Raw genomic sequence first — 16,185 nt, 5'->3', positions numbered from 1 at the left:
ATAGCATCCATGTTATTTGACATTATAAATATCACACAGAAAATAAATTTTGGAGATGATTTACTTATCTTGGTGCTATATGTCTCTTTGTCCCCGAGCAAGAGTGCAGGGGCACATGAAAACATTAAACTGGTCTACTCGGTGATTCCATTAATTTTGAATACATATATTTGGAACTGCCATTTGACAGTTCCAAAGAAATTAATCATAACTTATTCACCAGAAATAGAATGCATATTACGGTTAATTTCATTCCACTTTCCACAGGTACACGTTCTAGTACGACTTCACATCTCATCAATGTGAATAGTACTCTGATGTCAATTTGAGTATATGTTTGTAAACTTCATTTTGAATCGACGTGGATAGATTCTAAACAAAATTATTTTTGTTTAGTAGAAAATATTAGTAAATTGATTTCAACACGATGTTGTTGAAATCCTGGAATCAAAAATGATTTTTGATATGTGATTACCAAAATTTACTTCTGACTTAAACAAATAACATTGCTCAAGCTAGTGTTTATAAAATCGACTTTTAATAAGTTAGATAAAATTTGAATCTAAAACTTCATCAGTAAAAGCTTCGTGTTTAGCCCATTTTATATGAAAAAAATTAGTATAGAATTGAAAGTCTCATACTAAATGGAGATGAACAATATACAACGAGAAAAACTTATAAAATTATTAAGATTTTGAGTTGGAGATCAGATATCTTATATGGGTTAACTAATAATGACTTATTGGATTCAAATTTCTTCGATTGCATATGGATCTTTCTAATATGTTCACTAAAAAAAAGTCAACAATTTGTAACATATGTGGTAGAGAGGAAGAAAGTCAAGAAGAGGAAAAAACTCAAGAAGAACAAGATTTGAAGACATGACTACCAAGCTTGAAACTAAAAAGTTTTCTAAAGAGATTATAGAGATCAAGATAGAATTTATTTTAATACAATAAGAATGTCTTGATGGAATAAAGATATGTTTCAGAGCTCAAGCAAAATCTTTGTTGATTTGTATGTTTGATCTTATAAGTTTGTCAACTAAGATTGAACAAAGCAGTACAAAGAGTTAAAAAGGAACGTCTGAAATGGTTAGCATGTGTCTCCGAGTATGCTTATGCAGAATTGTGGGATCCAACTCAAGTTCAAGCATATAGCGAAGGATCTTATTTTCTCACTATCATATATATTATTACTCACAGAATGTGAATATATATTTTAAAAAGTAAGACCGAGACTATTAAGCAATTTAAAGAGTAACAGACCATGATTGATACTGAACTTATATAAAAGTGTTGTATCATAGTATTTTAACGAGTTTTGCAGAAAAAAAAAGAAAACGTAAGATGATGTAAGTACAACTTAGTAAAAAAAGGGTTTTTGAAAAGATGAGGATGATGATTCTGAAATGGGGTAAAACGTATGCTACTAAAAACTTATTTGTCTAAATCCTTACGGGAGAATTGCAAACATGGTGATCGTAAAAAATTTCACATGAAATGAAATTAATATATGAAAAATATATAAAAGAAATAACTTAATATTTTATTTAAAGTTAAAGATTGCGTCAAATTTCTTCTATCAAGCGGTGTTAAAGAAACAAGAACGAGTATATGGTTGGTTAGATATGTCAGTATTATCCAAACACAGCTTCATGTATTAATTTATTGGCAGTGATGACAGATACGGTGCAGAGGAAACGCGTATTGGTCACATTGAGATGTTTGTAAGACGAACACGTGTAGTTAATGAAACCAGTTTCTTACGACTTTTTCTTCTTCACAAATGGGTTTCAGAAGTCAGAAACTTCATTTATTGCATTGAATTTGATCTTGGTACCACAATTTCTGACCTGTTTGGAGCTTACAAGGGAAAGAAGCCTCGTCTTGATCTGCGAAAAACACATGGATAAATTAACATAATGTTACTAGAACCGAACTGAGAAAAAAATATAGAATTTAGTATAATTCTCCGAACATGTTTAATTTTGGGTGAAAAACACAGTTTAAAGTCATGAAAGAATCTTTGATAGGCCCGACCTTGTTGAATATGGCTCCCCATAATGTTCAACTTGTTAAGTGGGATAAGGCAAGTTTATTTCAACAATCACACCGTACATTGTGGCAAGTGCTTGGTTCCATCATACACATGTGTATGGATGAGACAACCACCCATTTCTTGAGAGGAACTGTTGTATGTGGCATCAATTGTTCTGTGGCAGAGACTAAGTGGATCGAATTATAATCGAATTGTGGTATTTGAACTATTACACTCTTAGATAAAAAGAGTTGCGTCCTGACTAATAGTTATAGTTTTTGGTCAAGTGATCAGAGACAGAAACCAAATTACAATCCAAGTGAGATTTCATGTAAGACAATTGTTAAGGAGAAGTTATAACTTTTGACCAGGTGATAATCACTCGATCCTAACAGCAACTATTTTTTTTTCTCTTTTTGCATGACACCTATTACAGAGTTACTGTATTTAATTTGTGAAAAAGATACTATTAATGAAAAAAGTTAAACTAATCGGTGCAAAAGTTGCACAAGAGTTTGTTACTTAATTTTAGTCTTGAAGTGAAGTCGTAAATAAAATGATGGTTTTAATTAGAAGTATGACACTGCGAATGGATTATATATAAAGTATGTGGATAGCAACTGTCCCATAACTGAATGTCTTCAAAAGGATGGACCAAAAAATAATAATCATATATAGTTTGCGACTATGAAATGAAGAATCAAACTTGTACTCCTGCCATGGCTAGAACGAAAGGAGAAACTCACTCCAAAACCTTTTAAAATATGTGTAGTTAATATTCTTTTGAACGTGCATGCATTCTTCTGTGACTGCCCACTGGGGTCCCAATGAAAAAGATCTGTCATGAGTATTTCTTTTAATTTTTTTGGATTATTTTTTATTAAGAATCCAGATGTGAATCTAAGTTCCATATTAGTTAAAATGAGAAAGTAGAACACTAATAAAGATCCATACACCCATTGTCTTAAGGTTTTGGATTGAGAATAGTGTCAATATCTTATGTTGTTAAACTCAGGTCTCATTGGTATTTGTTCTCTTCAATAAAATCCCTCTGTAAACCTAACCTTTTGTTTAAAAAATATACGATAGAGATCAACGTGCAGAACAAAAACTTTAAGTTTAATTCAATCGTATAAAATTGACTTATAAAATAAAATGAAGTATGAAATTCGCAACTCATTATATATAAAGGCTTATAGAGGGTAAATATTTTTTCGTTGATATAGATGTTGCATCCTTGGAAGAGGAAAGCAATATGGAAGTTTGAAGTTTTTAAGCACAAAATGCAAGTGTCCACGAAATAGGAGGCAAAAGCCTTAAGTAATTACGACACTTAGCTATCAATATGAATGAATTATTAAGATGGATTCCAAAGCAAGCCATGAAATGTATGTATGTATTATGCCATAAGCACATTAAATTAAACGGGTTGTTGCGATGTATAATCGAGGATTTCTGGTAATACTTAACTTTAATTCAAATATTGGTGACCATGTACTTTCTTTTCTAACCTGTCGGTCACATTAATTAGTTTTCAACGGTAAAAATCTATATATTACTCACTCCAACTATTGTTAATTAGATCCAATATTTTCCTAAATATAAATTTTTGGTTGGCATTTATTTATTTTTGGACCAGTCTTGTAACTTGAAACAGTTTAGATAAGTTTACGATTTAAGAATTCACGAGACTTAGAACACAACACGCACGGAAACGTATTATATATAAACAAGCAGTGTATCAGAAAGCTGATAGTGAAACCACACTTGTACAGGGCTTGAAAAGAAGTAATAAATTTATGTGATACCATACTCTTCAAATTTCATCCCATAAAATAACCTTCTAACGGACCACTTGGCAGTTGTGAAATTTCTCAAACTGTAGTTTCAGCCTAATTAAACAAAGAAAGTAAAAAAGCTTAAACCAAAAAAACAAACACTTGTGCAATATATAGTATATGAAGCTAACCACTACTTCTGTGGTGCGGTAACGTACTTAACTTTCCCTGTTGAGTGTTTCATTGTCTGCGATCGAAAAATGAACAATGATATGTTTGCATGTGCACATCTTCTAAGATTAGAATTAGATTTTAGAGAGTGAAGATACCCTATTTCTTATGCATGTAATTTTGCTAAATACTACACCTTTTTTTAAAAGTTGACCATGTGTAGGAGCTATATGAGTAAAATTGCAGAAGAATGATAGTGGTGTTGTGAAGTGTTGAGTAAAGTGGGAAACGGCAGAAAGAGAGAGTGGGAAGTAAATATAATAATAAATGCAGACAACCTACTATACAACATCATAAATCGCCCCATCTGTCTTCCACACCCTCCCAATTAATGCTTTTTCCTTCCACTCACACATTCATTCATATCTCTATATATATAAATTTCTCAACCTTCATCATCATCATCACAAACTCAACTTTCATAAAAATCTCATTTCATTTCAACTCCAAAACAAAAACACACACACACACACAAAAAATGAACCCCACAATCACCTTTCTCTTCTTCTTCACCCTTCTCCTCATAGCATCACCCTCCGTCGCAACCCGACCCGCATCCAACCCTAATCAAGTGAAGCACTCCAAAGACACCAACAACAACCAAGGTGGTGCTGGTGCCGGTGCTGGTGGTGGTCTTGGTGGTGCAGCTGGTCCAGGTGGGTTCTTCGGCCCCGGTGGGGGCTTCAGCATACCCGGATTCGGAAACGGGTTTGGGAACGGCATCGTGGGAGGAGGGTACGGATCCGGGTACGGAGGTCCGAATGGAGGGTCCTCTAAAGGTGGCATCGTAAGACCAAGCGTTGTGTGCAAAGACAGAGGCCCTTGTTACCAGAAGAAGGTCACGTGTCCAGCCAAGTGCTTCTCCTCCTTCAGCCGCTCCGGCAAGGGCTACGGCGGCGGCGGCGGTGGCGGTGGCTGTACCATTGACTGCAAAAAGAAGTGCATCGCTTATTGCTAAGCCAGTTAATTAAGCACAATAATATGTAGGTAACACTTGTTATGCCTTCTACTACTATGTTTAATGGTGACGTGTACAACAATTTTACACTACTTTATCGATCACAAATCATATTTTAATATAAATTTGAAGATAATCTCCATAAAAATGAAGAAAGTTATAGATTTGTGATTGGACGGTAATGTGAAATGTTTTACATGGATAGTTACCTATATGGTGACGTTGATGATCATTTTAGATGATATAAATAAATGAAAAGTAGATACATATCTATGCAGGTGCTTGTTCGAGTTGGTTTTGATTATTATGTGTATGGGTGGAAAATATATATTATGAGAGAATGCTTGGTATTTTGACTCTGTAATATTATAGGAAGATAGGGTATTATATGTTAATTAAGCTGCTGCTGTTGTTCCATTTTAAGTAATGATTTGAAGTTTTTTCTGAACTTAATCTTCAGAGATTTCATGTCAATTTATTAATGGCCACACTCAAAATGCAGATTTCACATGAGTTTTGTATCATTGGATGTGATGAGAAACAATGATTAGGTGATAGATGTGATATGAACCTTCAGTTCCACATCCCACACCCAACAATAACTGTAAGAAACGTTCTATTAGTGGTGTCTTTGTCAAAAATATATACAACCTTAAATTTAGAAAATGCTTCAAATTTTTCCTTCAATCATTAACGTAATTTAATAGAGAAGTTCGCAAAATCAAATTTTGTAATAGAAGTACGTAACATAATGAGAGCTATCTAGTCGTTAAGTATAAGTAAGGGCGCCCGCCACTCAAGTTTAAAATTTAATTTTGGTAATCTATTTTTATTAAATACAAAACATATATATCAAGAGAAAATTTTAAATATGATTTCTCGTATATATAATACTGTATGTAAAGTGTTGATGGAATTTGAAATATGCTTCAGTAAAATTTAAAATGACAAATTAGATTCTGAAAAACTAATTATTAAAAAATAAATTTTAAACCTAATCAATCTATTATAAAATAAGATTTATATTTATTTATATATTATGAAATTGCCTTATTTTTAATTTATTTAAAAATTTCAAAATTAACGAATATCATATCCTTTCTGTTCAAATGACAAATCTGATATTTGTGCATAAATTAATATTAAATCTGATACTGCATATCCAAACGACAAATGAAAAATATTAATTTTGTTATGAATCGTTTTTAATATACCAAATCCAAATGTGTTAGTTTTCTTTTCTCACGAGTTCATAGTTATTATTGGAAAAGTGGTTGGCACAAATACCAGTCTTTTGATGACACACATCGCAATTTGAAAAATAAAAAAGAAAAGGGTTCCCATTTTAATAAATTTTAATTCAAGCTAACATTGCAAGTGGCGTGTATTGATAAATTATTATGCTACCCATATCTGTGCGGTTATGATATAATCTCCAAAAAAATCTTTCAGGTGGAATTCACTTTAAAAATGAATCTCATTTTTTTCTTTTTATATTAAATTTTGGATGGAATGATTAGCGTAAAGATACCTTAAAACTCATCTTAGATAAAAAATATAATTATTGAACCCATGAGAGATAGATAAGATAATTTAATAATAAAGAGGTTGATTAGGAGAAAAAAATTATAAAAGTATCCAGTTGTGTATTATTGAATGAGTTTATGGTTGAGATAAATATGGTTGAGTTTAAACATGCGTGATTCTCAAAATACGTTGAATCATCGTATTTTGTTGACCATGGGACAAGGATTTATTTAATTTTAAGCATACAGACAAGCCTTTAATTCCATTTTGAAGTGGTTGTGATTCATTTATAATACTAATAAATTATAAATTCGATTTGTCTCAGTTTCAGGATACAAACATACTGTCTCCTTTTTATTTTTTAATTAATCTACATTGAAAACTACCCATTCTTAGATATTTTAATTTGTATATTAAACAATCTCAATCCATTTAATTCTTTCAATTCCATTTCGTGTATTAAGTTTCACTCACAAACACCATTGCTTTTACTTTATCCTTATAATTTGAGTAAAAAAAACTAGTTAGTGAACCAACACTAAGAAAAAAAAAGCATTAAAAGAAAACCTTTTATTTTAAATGGATCATTGTATGAGATTTCAAGACTAAGATTATCATATATTATATAAATGAATACGGACCTGTTTTATAAAATTTAGTTAAATTTAAGTCTATTTTTTAGTATATATGAATACAAACTTTTGTCATAGAAAAGTGTAAAGAGTATATATCTCTGGTTTTTATATCTTAACATAGTTATGAATAAAATATTTTTTTCTTAAAGATTTTTAAATTTATGTCCCTATTTAACATATATATAATCTCGTATATAATACAATGAATAATTACTATTTATTCACAGCCAGTTTTAATCATACAACTATGGTGGGTCCGTGAGATACTAGGAACTGTTCCACAAGATGTAACCACACACACTTCATTGTCAGCGACAACTCTTATTATGCCCCAAATCAAAGCAAGATGTTGGCTTTTCACATTGCTTCAGCCTCAGCCTCTACTTTTACATATACCCTTTAAATTCATGCAATTTTTTTAAGAAAACTGTTAGCTGTCTCAGGTAATTGCATTACAATGATTGTTGTTCGTTAAAGAAGAGAAATGATAGGTTGACACCCACATTTGACCACTTTTTTTTACCATCTTCATAGGTTACAAGTTAATTTGTCTTGAATTACAAGTTATTTTTAAGGTGATAAAAAAAGTGATCAAATGTGGATGCCAACCTATCATTTCTCGTTAAAGAATTGTGACAATCCAAACAAAAGGAAAAGGAAAAAGACCATGTTGATAAAGAGAAATAAGAAGGCATTTGTGTCATTGCTTTTCTATGTCTTAACTCATAAAATTCAGTTCTATGGATCCATAAATAAAAGTGTAGTACTTTTCTGAACACAGGATCAACTCAATAAATTTTCGCACTTTTCTGCCAACCACTGTATGTCTATGCTTTTTTGTTTACAATATACATCAACAAATATAGTAATTAACAAGCCACACAAACAGGTAGCATAAACTCAGAAAAATACTTTTATCCGCAATATGATATTTGTGGCTAATAATTTACAACAGCAATTCAAACTTCAAAACTAAAGTGCTCATAATGCAGCCCTCATTGCTCCTCTTGCAGCCTCCCGCTTCATCTCAGCAGCCTTACCACTGCCACGGAAGTACATGTATACTTGCTGTATCAAACAAAAACAAAAAAAATTAATATGTTCAGTCCAAGAGCTAAGTGCATCCACTTACAAAAAAAATTTAGAAGTACATCTGAACCTGAATAACCCAGATGCTGATCAAAGTCTCAAGGCAGAACAACCCAAATCCAACAAAGTACAAGATCTACAGGTAAATGCCAAGAAAAAAGCTTTACCAATCGTTTATAAGCAGGGAAATTTTCATCAAGGTTTTGTTAAAAGTGTAAGTAGCTGTGTGAAAGGACAATTAATAGTATGCAGGAATACTAAAACTTCATTACAGGCACTTACTCCAATCACTGCATGGTTACCCACCACATCTATGGCTGCCAGAATGCCTCTGTAACAAAATGAGTCACGGCACCAAGAATTAGGCAAAAATAAACGATAATAACACCAGCTTCTAGATAGTATTTATCATATCCCCAAATTTTATTATCCTCAAGAACCTGGTTATCAGTTTGACTTTCTTAGTCATTCTAGGACACTTATATATCAGCTCTGGTAATTTACACGTGGTATAGTAATTATGCACAAATTCTATTTAATTCCATTCACTTTTATTTCAGAAAAATAAAAAAATTAACAACGAAGTCATTTTCCAACAAAGTGGGGTTGGCTATATGGATCAAACAAGACCATTTAAAATACTGCTGAATATTCGTATTACGCAGGTAAGGTCATGTCATCATATCATATGTAAACAATAAGGAATACGCACTGAAGTGTACATGTACAAACTTACGTCAAGGATTTTCCTTTGAAAACTATGGGAGGAGCAACTGCTGCTAAGATACAGAATCCTAGGTGAAGCTGCAAGCACAAAGAGAAATGATAATAAGTGAATTGTGTTTGAAATGTGAAGCAAAGCTTAAGTACATAACAGCAAAACAGTCAATTTACCAGGTAAAACAAGAAAAACCATCCAAAGTTCAAAGCACTATCTGTCCTGCAAAAACAAAAATGGAACAAATTCCAAATCAATAGTGAAACCAAATTAGAAAGATTAAAATATGCATGGATATTTTGTTCGAATGAGCAGGATCAAAAAATGCAGTGTCTCAAGAATTTATTTTTATCTTACACAAGTGATGCAATGTAAATAGGAATGTATAGCAGTTGGAAAAAATTAAACAGTCAAATGACTAAAAGTATGTGAAATAACTACCTAAAAGCACGGTATAATGGGCGATACCACAAGACATATGCTCCAGGAATTCCAGCTATGAAGTATATAATAGCAAGAAACCATATTTTCACACCTACAAAGAAGGGAAAATTCCATAAGCATTGAATTTGTTGACATCTTTGGATTTTGAGCCGCTCAATAAACAAGAAAAATCCTTGCTTCGTATCTAAACTGACCTTCTCCCTTGATCCAAGCTGCAGTGACAGCTATAATATTCCATGTCAGGCACAAAGCCAATCCTGCATGATATAATTTTTCATACATTATAGATAAATAAGATATTATTACCATAATCAAATTAAAACATCATCTTCACCAAGCCAAGATGAAGTCGTCAGAGAGAGTGATAAGCAGACTAAATAGAACAGGTTAGTGCCAACCAGCTAGGTCAATGGTTTAAATCATTTAAACAAAACCAGTTCACCAATATCTAATTGTCTATTCTCATACATTTCACTGTCTATCAACTCTTCAGTTTTCTCACAGGCCATCCATTTATATATTTTATAAGGATAGCAAAAAAATAGTAATAAAAAAGTATTGAAATTCAGACAATGTAAAAAATGATTCTGTATTGACTTTGAGGAATGGATAAGACAGATGCCTTTTCCCGGTACAGTCATTATCTCGAGATCAAAGAACAACTCCAACTCTGTCAGCTGGGCAACTAATTCAGACAGTGATATCTATAACAGAAAAACCGCTAAATTTATGACAAATGGTATTCTCTCACAATATTTTTCCTCGGCTAATTACTAGGAGAGATGTAAAGTTTTAGTAAGTAGCGTCAATTAAAAGATTACTGCAATATGAAAATATCAATTTTTATAATAAGACACCTTTGGGATAACTTTTTTTACAAAAAATAAAAAATAACTATATAAATCCAACCATTAGGTTTAAAGTACTCCTAAAGTAACTCAAGTCTACAAAATTTCATACAATTTAAAATTTAATTGATACTTGATTGCACCATTTTAGTTTTGAAAATAAACCATATCAATCCAACATTGTTTAGAAATTAAACACACACAAAGAACAACAAAAAACCATAGAAAACATACAAAGGAGAGCCTTCATACAGAATCAACTCAATAAAGATATCAATGTGCATGAGATACCATCAATAATTGTTGGCTTAAAAACAATGCATTGATGCAAACCATATTGCAATGGAAGAAAAGATGGGATAACTTGCCTAACAATGAAGTAAAAGCAACATATTGCAGTCTTTGAAGATGAGCTGGAATTTCATTGGCGATATCATGATGGATAATTGGGAAAAATGGTGGCCAATTCTTCTCCTCAAGAACAATTCCAGCTGTAAAATAATGTAATTATGCACTTGAAGAGTAAAAGCAGAACCAAAGATATTTATAGCCCAAGCATTAAGCACAGTTGACATTTTTCTAAGAAATGAGTTCACTCATGTAGAATGAATGGAGGACCACACGCAATGTAAAATCTATAGAATTCTCTAGGAGCAGTGCTCTTCCACCATTCTGTTAAATGCCAAAAGTAGCCAAGGAAACAGGCAAACTTATGGCAAACTAGTAGATCTCAGAATAAGGGAAGGATGTGGAAAGTGAACAACAGAAAAGACCTTATTCTACTACGTGAGCTGCAAAGTGGACAGTAGAAGGAATGAAAGCAGTTAAGATGATTAAGGCAGTTAAATGCTCAATCAATAGTCATTCCGTTAGATAATTGGGTGGTTGAATAAGAGATATCAGTTATAAAGTAGTTGGGCAGATAATATTGTGAGAGCAGAGTCATAGAACTCAGTTGCAAAGGGGAAGCTCAATACTGTCCATTCTTCTCTATTCTTACAACCTATCGAGATTCTTAGAATTTCAAAAGCCCTAACTAACTATCATCAAGTACAGATATAACTGAAATGAATTTACCTCGGGCAGCAGCTTCTTCTTTCCGTCTGACTTCCTATATTTTAATAAATGGATAGATATTAAAACACGGGAAAACTCCCAGGCATGTGTAGATAATGAGGAATCAGTAGAGAAAGCTTCACTTAAAGATAACTGAAAACAAAAATCAGCATTGACATTCTAAACCAGCACACTTCACGCATCAGCACATCATTAATCACAACAATTTCAGATAACCTCCTAACTTCCATTCTTTAAAAAAAATAAGAAAATGACAATAAATGATCAATTATTCATCAAAAGAAGTTTAGAATTACAGTTGATGATGATAATTTGGAACAATTAACCAAATAGCTGGTTAAGTCAATATATGGTTTACACATTTACCAACTTGCCTAGTTAATTGTTTTTAGTCTAGGCATATTATTTTCCAGTAATTTATAAATAGTAACTCAGTCATAAATTATATATATTCCACTGTCAAAACTAGTTTTTCAGGATAAATAATTCTGGTGCAAGGGTATCAAGATTATACCACAGACAACAGAAGGGTAAGAACAGAAAAGAGAAAACGAAAATAAAAGAACATGATTGTTCCAGGTCCCAACCTCTGTAGTCTGTTCGGAATCAACTATGGAAAATCCTAACAATAAAGTGTGCAAATAGAGGTCCTGAAATCACATTGCATACCTGTTCCCTTCTTCTCAATTCAGCCTCCTTGGCTTGGAGTTCCTTTTCCTTCTTTTTCAAATCCTAATGTTGAAACAGATCATATTTGGAAACCAAACAATCAATTTTCAGAAGAATACACCCAATGCATTTATATATGAATAGGAAAAAAGGAAAAAATAAATAAGAGAGAGATTTGGGATTTCAATAATCTCAATTATTATCACATACCGTTGATGGATCAAGAGGTATATCAACTGTCGCACCAAAACCATAGTTGTAATCAGCAGGTTCAGGATTAAGTGGTGATAACCTTGAATTTGTGGCAGGGGCAACACTTCCAGGATTCTGAAAATTTTAGAACATCGAGATGCATAAGGTGTAGTCAAGCAGTCGTGAACAATTAATAGGGTTTTAACCCAGGTGAAACATATGAGTAAATGGTCTCCTTTGGAACACAATGTAAACTATTGTCATTCTCTTACTATGTGTTTCAGTTGTACGAAAGCTAAACCAAGACAATACAGAGAAGGGGCGAAAACAAAATAAAATACATTGGGCAATATTTTCTATCGAATTTTTTTTCTTGTGTGGCTGATTATTCTGAGAAGTGTGCCAGAGTCAATTGACATGGACTGCACTATATGAAAAAGAAAGTTCGTCAGGATCCGGATAGTTCAGCAATCATAAAGATGAAAGGAGAAGGTAGTTTATGACTTATACTTTACAAACAAGATTGCTCACCAATACACTTACGGCTTTAAAATCATTAAGAAAATTATGCACACAATATAATATGATTTACTAGTGCTTAATCAACAAACTCACTGTAGTGTAAAATGCACCCCCACTGTAACTTGATTGGCTTGATTTTTTTTCTCTCACAGCTGGTTCCTGTAAGTGTAAAAAAGATTTGAAGGGTCAGGCAAGAGCAAGCATTGCAAATAAAGACACAATTTTACCCGCACAGAAAAAATCAACCATAAGAAGCAAGTGAGTATAAAACTATTCTAACTGGGGATTGGACATCGCAGGGCTCGAACAACCAAACTATGAAATCGTCAAGTACAATAACTAATTTTCAAATTGTTTATAAATCACAAATTAATACACTTACTATAAATATCATCTTATTCAGACAAACATATATGCTCACAAAAAACATATAATGTGGTCTGATATATATTATTTAATATTAAAAGTATGTATCTATAGTTCAACCACCGTCAAACACAAGAGATAAAACACCGTTTATTTGTTGAATGAACATTCCAGTCTTAGAAAACGCCAATTAGGTTTAGGCCGTTATCCGCTTTTGTTGATGATGATTATATATTATTTGCAGCTTCTTCCATTAACTTGTTCCAGCAGCTTTTTTGACTAGGATCCATGAAAAGTTTTCGATGACAGAGTAACTGTGTATTCTATTAGCTGCACTGCATGTGGTTTATCTTATCCCATAATTTCAGAATTCCTGACATTTTACCCCTAATGTATTCTATAGAGAGAGTATACACAAGCACCGAAAACAAAGTATTACCCTGGATACTCAACGAAAATATTTGCATGCAATTCTATTGTTTATTTATTGCAAGTTCGGAAGTGGTGTTTTATGAACTCAAATTCAAAAGGAACCTTATTAAAGGCAAAAAAAATAAAAATAAAAATAGCAGAGACATAAGATTCTTCTTACATGGAAAATAAAGTCATAGACAACCCAAAATCCCGGTTCTTCGGTGATAAAGTTCAAATATAGTAGAAAACAAGTCCACCGACAAACAATCACAATAATTCCCAACCCAAAATAAAAAAACAGTAATCTATCCATTATTCAAACCTCAAATACCACTGAACAAGATCAAATTGAGAAAGAAAAGCGCACACCCAGTTCACAAAAACTCAACTTTGTGAAAGTAACACTCATGGGGAAGAGAGAGAAGGACTTACAGAGAAGGGATTGACTTCTTCTTCATCGAAGGGATTACTATCATAGCGATGAGCCATGCGAGGATGTTAACGGTGCTAACAAGAAAGTAGCCTCGGAATTGTAACCAGAGGAATGCAAAGATCTGGAACTATTCACAGAACAAGGTACCAAAGGGATAAAAAAAAAGGTTTTTGAAATGTTGAGATAAAAAAAGTTTTGAAACTTGTTATGCAAGGGAGGAAATGGCTGGAAAAACAACAAAAAGGCAACAATACGAGCAGTTTAGACAGGAGAATGGTCCTTGGTCAGCTTCAAAGAGAAAAAGACTTTGTCTTCACGTTGCTATCATAAAAATGATTTGGAAAAAAAAAATATTTTAAAGAATTGGAGGATTAATTAGCTGTTCTTTAGACTTTCGAATTTAGGACTAATTTTTTTGTGTGTGAGCTTGATGTTAGTAGATATAATTATTTAATTGCTCATGATTGATTACTTAAAAATAAAACAAAAGTTCACCATTTTTGTATTATTAATCAAATAAAAAGTATCATTTTTAAAAAACGCTAATTTAATTTAATTAGTTATGTAACTACATTATAATTTTAAAATTATGAATTTTACGTAAACAGAGTTAAATTGGTTATTAGTTGACCATGATCTAATCACATCTACTTCAAATAACCCATTAAAAACATAAATGTCGGTTAAAGTTAAACTAACCATGATCACACCCTAATGCTCAAATAAATAAATAAATAAATATTTATTGAAAGTTTATTTCAAATTGATTGATGAACTGAAAATATGTGTCCTATATTCTTCCCTTTGGTTCGAAATACAATTTAATCAATATTCTTTGTCTAAATGCTTTACATCTTTAAAACCGGATTGGTTTACCTTATTGCATAAAATTTTATTTCTTCAATTAAATATTCTTTCCTTGTGCTATTTTCATAAGAAAATGAAAATGAGTTCCACATGTCTGTTGTAAATTCCAAATAAGTAACTAATGTAAACAAATAATAGTTGAAGAGCATCAGGTATCTGTGCCATATCCTCAGAGGCATGCTTCAGATAATGTTACAGTTCAACTACTATATTTTGTCTTATATATCATTATTGTATTTACTTTCTTCAGTATCTTTTGTTGAGATTCTTATAACTTTAAACTCTGAAAAATGTTTTTAAGTTTGCATCATATCTGCTTGGGGTTATGAACTAATATAATTTATGCTCTCTTTTTCTTTAATTGTCAATTAAGCTTGATAGTAAAACAGTTCATTACATTTTACTGTTTTAGATAATGAAAGAGTTAGAAAGTAAGTTTGAAGTCTATAAAACTTGAGTTGATAAGATGATATATATGTTATTTTTTATATTAAAAAATTATTCTTGTTTTGAAAAAAGTATATCATTATTATATTACAGTGTACATAATATATTATTAAAAATAGAAAAGTTCTTAAAAATAATATAATACAAGTCAAAGTGCTGTGAGATATTCTAAACCAATAATGTAGTCATCTATTTTCGAAATAGATGATACATTTTATATTTTAAATCATTATTTATTTAAATTCAGTTATTTTTGTAATTAAATTAATTACCTACGATAACAAAAACACATGTTAAGCGAGTGAAATTTTATCTAAATAATAAAATGTGTTTATATTGTATTTTAAGAAACACATAAGTTTATTAGATTTCCCCTTATGGGCAAGATAGTTATTTTTATTGTTAATTTTAGGTTTAAATACCTTTTTGGTTCTCATTTTCGTAGTGTTTGTTGTGGATGGTATTGATCTTGAGAGAATGTTTAAAATGATCCTCATTTTTACTCAATATTTAAAATGGTCATCATTTTCGCAATTCGTGTTTTATTTGGTCCTTTTATGTGACGCCGTTTAAATCATTAACAAAGCATTGTACATGTGACACGTAACACATCCTAATACAAACCGTGCCACCTGTACAATGCTCTGTTAATGACTTGTACAATGTTCTGTTAATGATTTAAACCACGTTACAGACAATAATCAAATAGAATACGAATTGCGAAAATGATGACCATTTCAAACATTCGATAAGAATGATGATCATTTTAAACATTCTGTCAAAATGAGAACCATCTACAATAAACACTACGAAAATGAGGAACAAAAAGTATTTAAGCCTTAATTTTACAATGTCACTCAATAACTATTTTTCAAATTCCACCGTTAAAACTACTGAATGCGTTTTTTTTTTTTTTTGTGAAATTACCAT

At 31.7% G+C, this 16,185-nt stretch overlaps 2 protein-coding genes across 2 annotated transcripts; one reads left to right on the top strand and one right to left on the bottom strand.

Moving 5' to 3' along the window:
- Positions 1 to 4,374: 4,374 nt before the first annotated feature.
- On the top strand, positions 4,375 to 5,357 carry LOC114186681 (glycine-rich protein). Its single transcript, XM_028074658.2, has one exon. The coding sequence runs from the start codon at positions 4,381 to 4,383 to the stop codon at positions 5,005 to 5,007; it is 627 nt and encodes a 208-aa protein (XP_027930459.2). The 5' UTR covers positions 4,375 to 4,380; the 3' UTR covers positions 5,008 to 5,357.
- A 2,597-nt stretch (positions 5,358 to 7,954) lies between these two features.
- LOC114186605 (secretory carrier-associated membrane protein-like) lies at positions 7,955 to 14,228 on the bottom strand. The gene is made up of 13 exons (XM_028074559.2): positions 13,941 to 14,228; positions 12,822 to 12,887; positions 12,225 to 12,341; positions 12,015 to 12,077; positions 11,346 to 11,379; positions 10,637 to 10,759; positions 9,615 to 9,677; positions 9,418 to 9,511; positions 9,153 to 9,198; positions 8,995 to 9,062; positions 8,541 to 8,589; positions 8,329 to 8,394; positions 7,955 to 8,237 (listed from the first exon to the last, which is right to left on the bottom strand). Exons 1-13 carry the CDS (start codon positions 13,995 to 13,997, stop codon positions 8,151 to 8,153), a joined length of 933 nt encoding a protein of 310 aa, XP_027930360.1. The 5' UTR covers positions 13,998 to 14,228; the 3' UTR covers positions 7,955 to 8,150.
- Between the last annotated feature and the right edge of the window lie 1,957 nt (positions 14,229 to 16,185).

Source organism: Vigna unguiculata, chromosome 6 (assembly GCF_037176805.1).
Source record: "Vigna unguiculata cultivar grain cowpea cultivar isolate G323 ecotype 2 chromosome 6, ASM3717680v1, whole genome shotgun sequence".
NCBI classification, from domain to species: Eukaryota; Viridiplantae; Streptophyta; class Magnoliopsida; order Fabales; family Fabaceae; genus Vigna; species Vigna unguiculata.
This window is presented reverse-complemented; position numbering and strand designations above follow the sequence as displayed.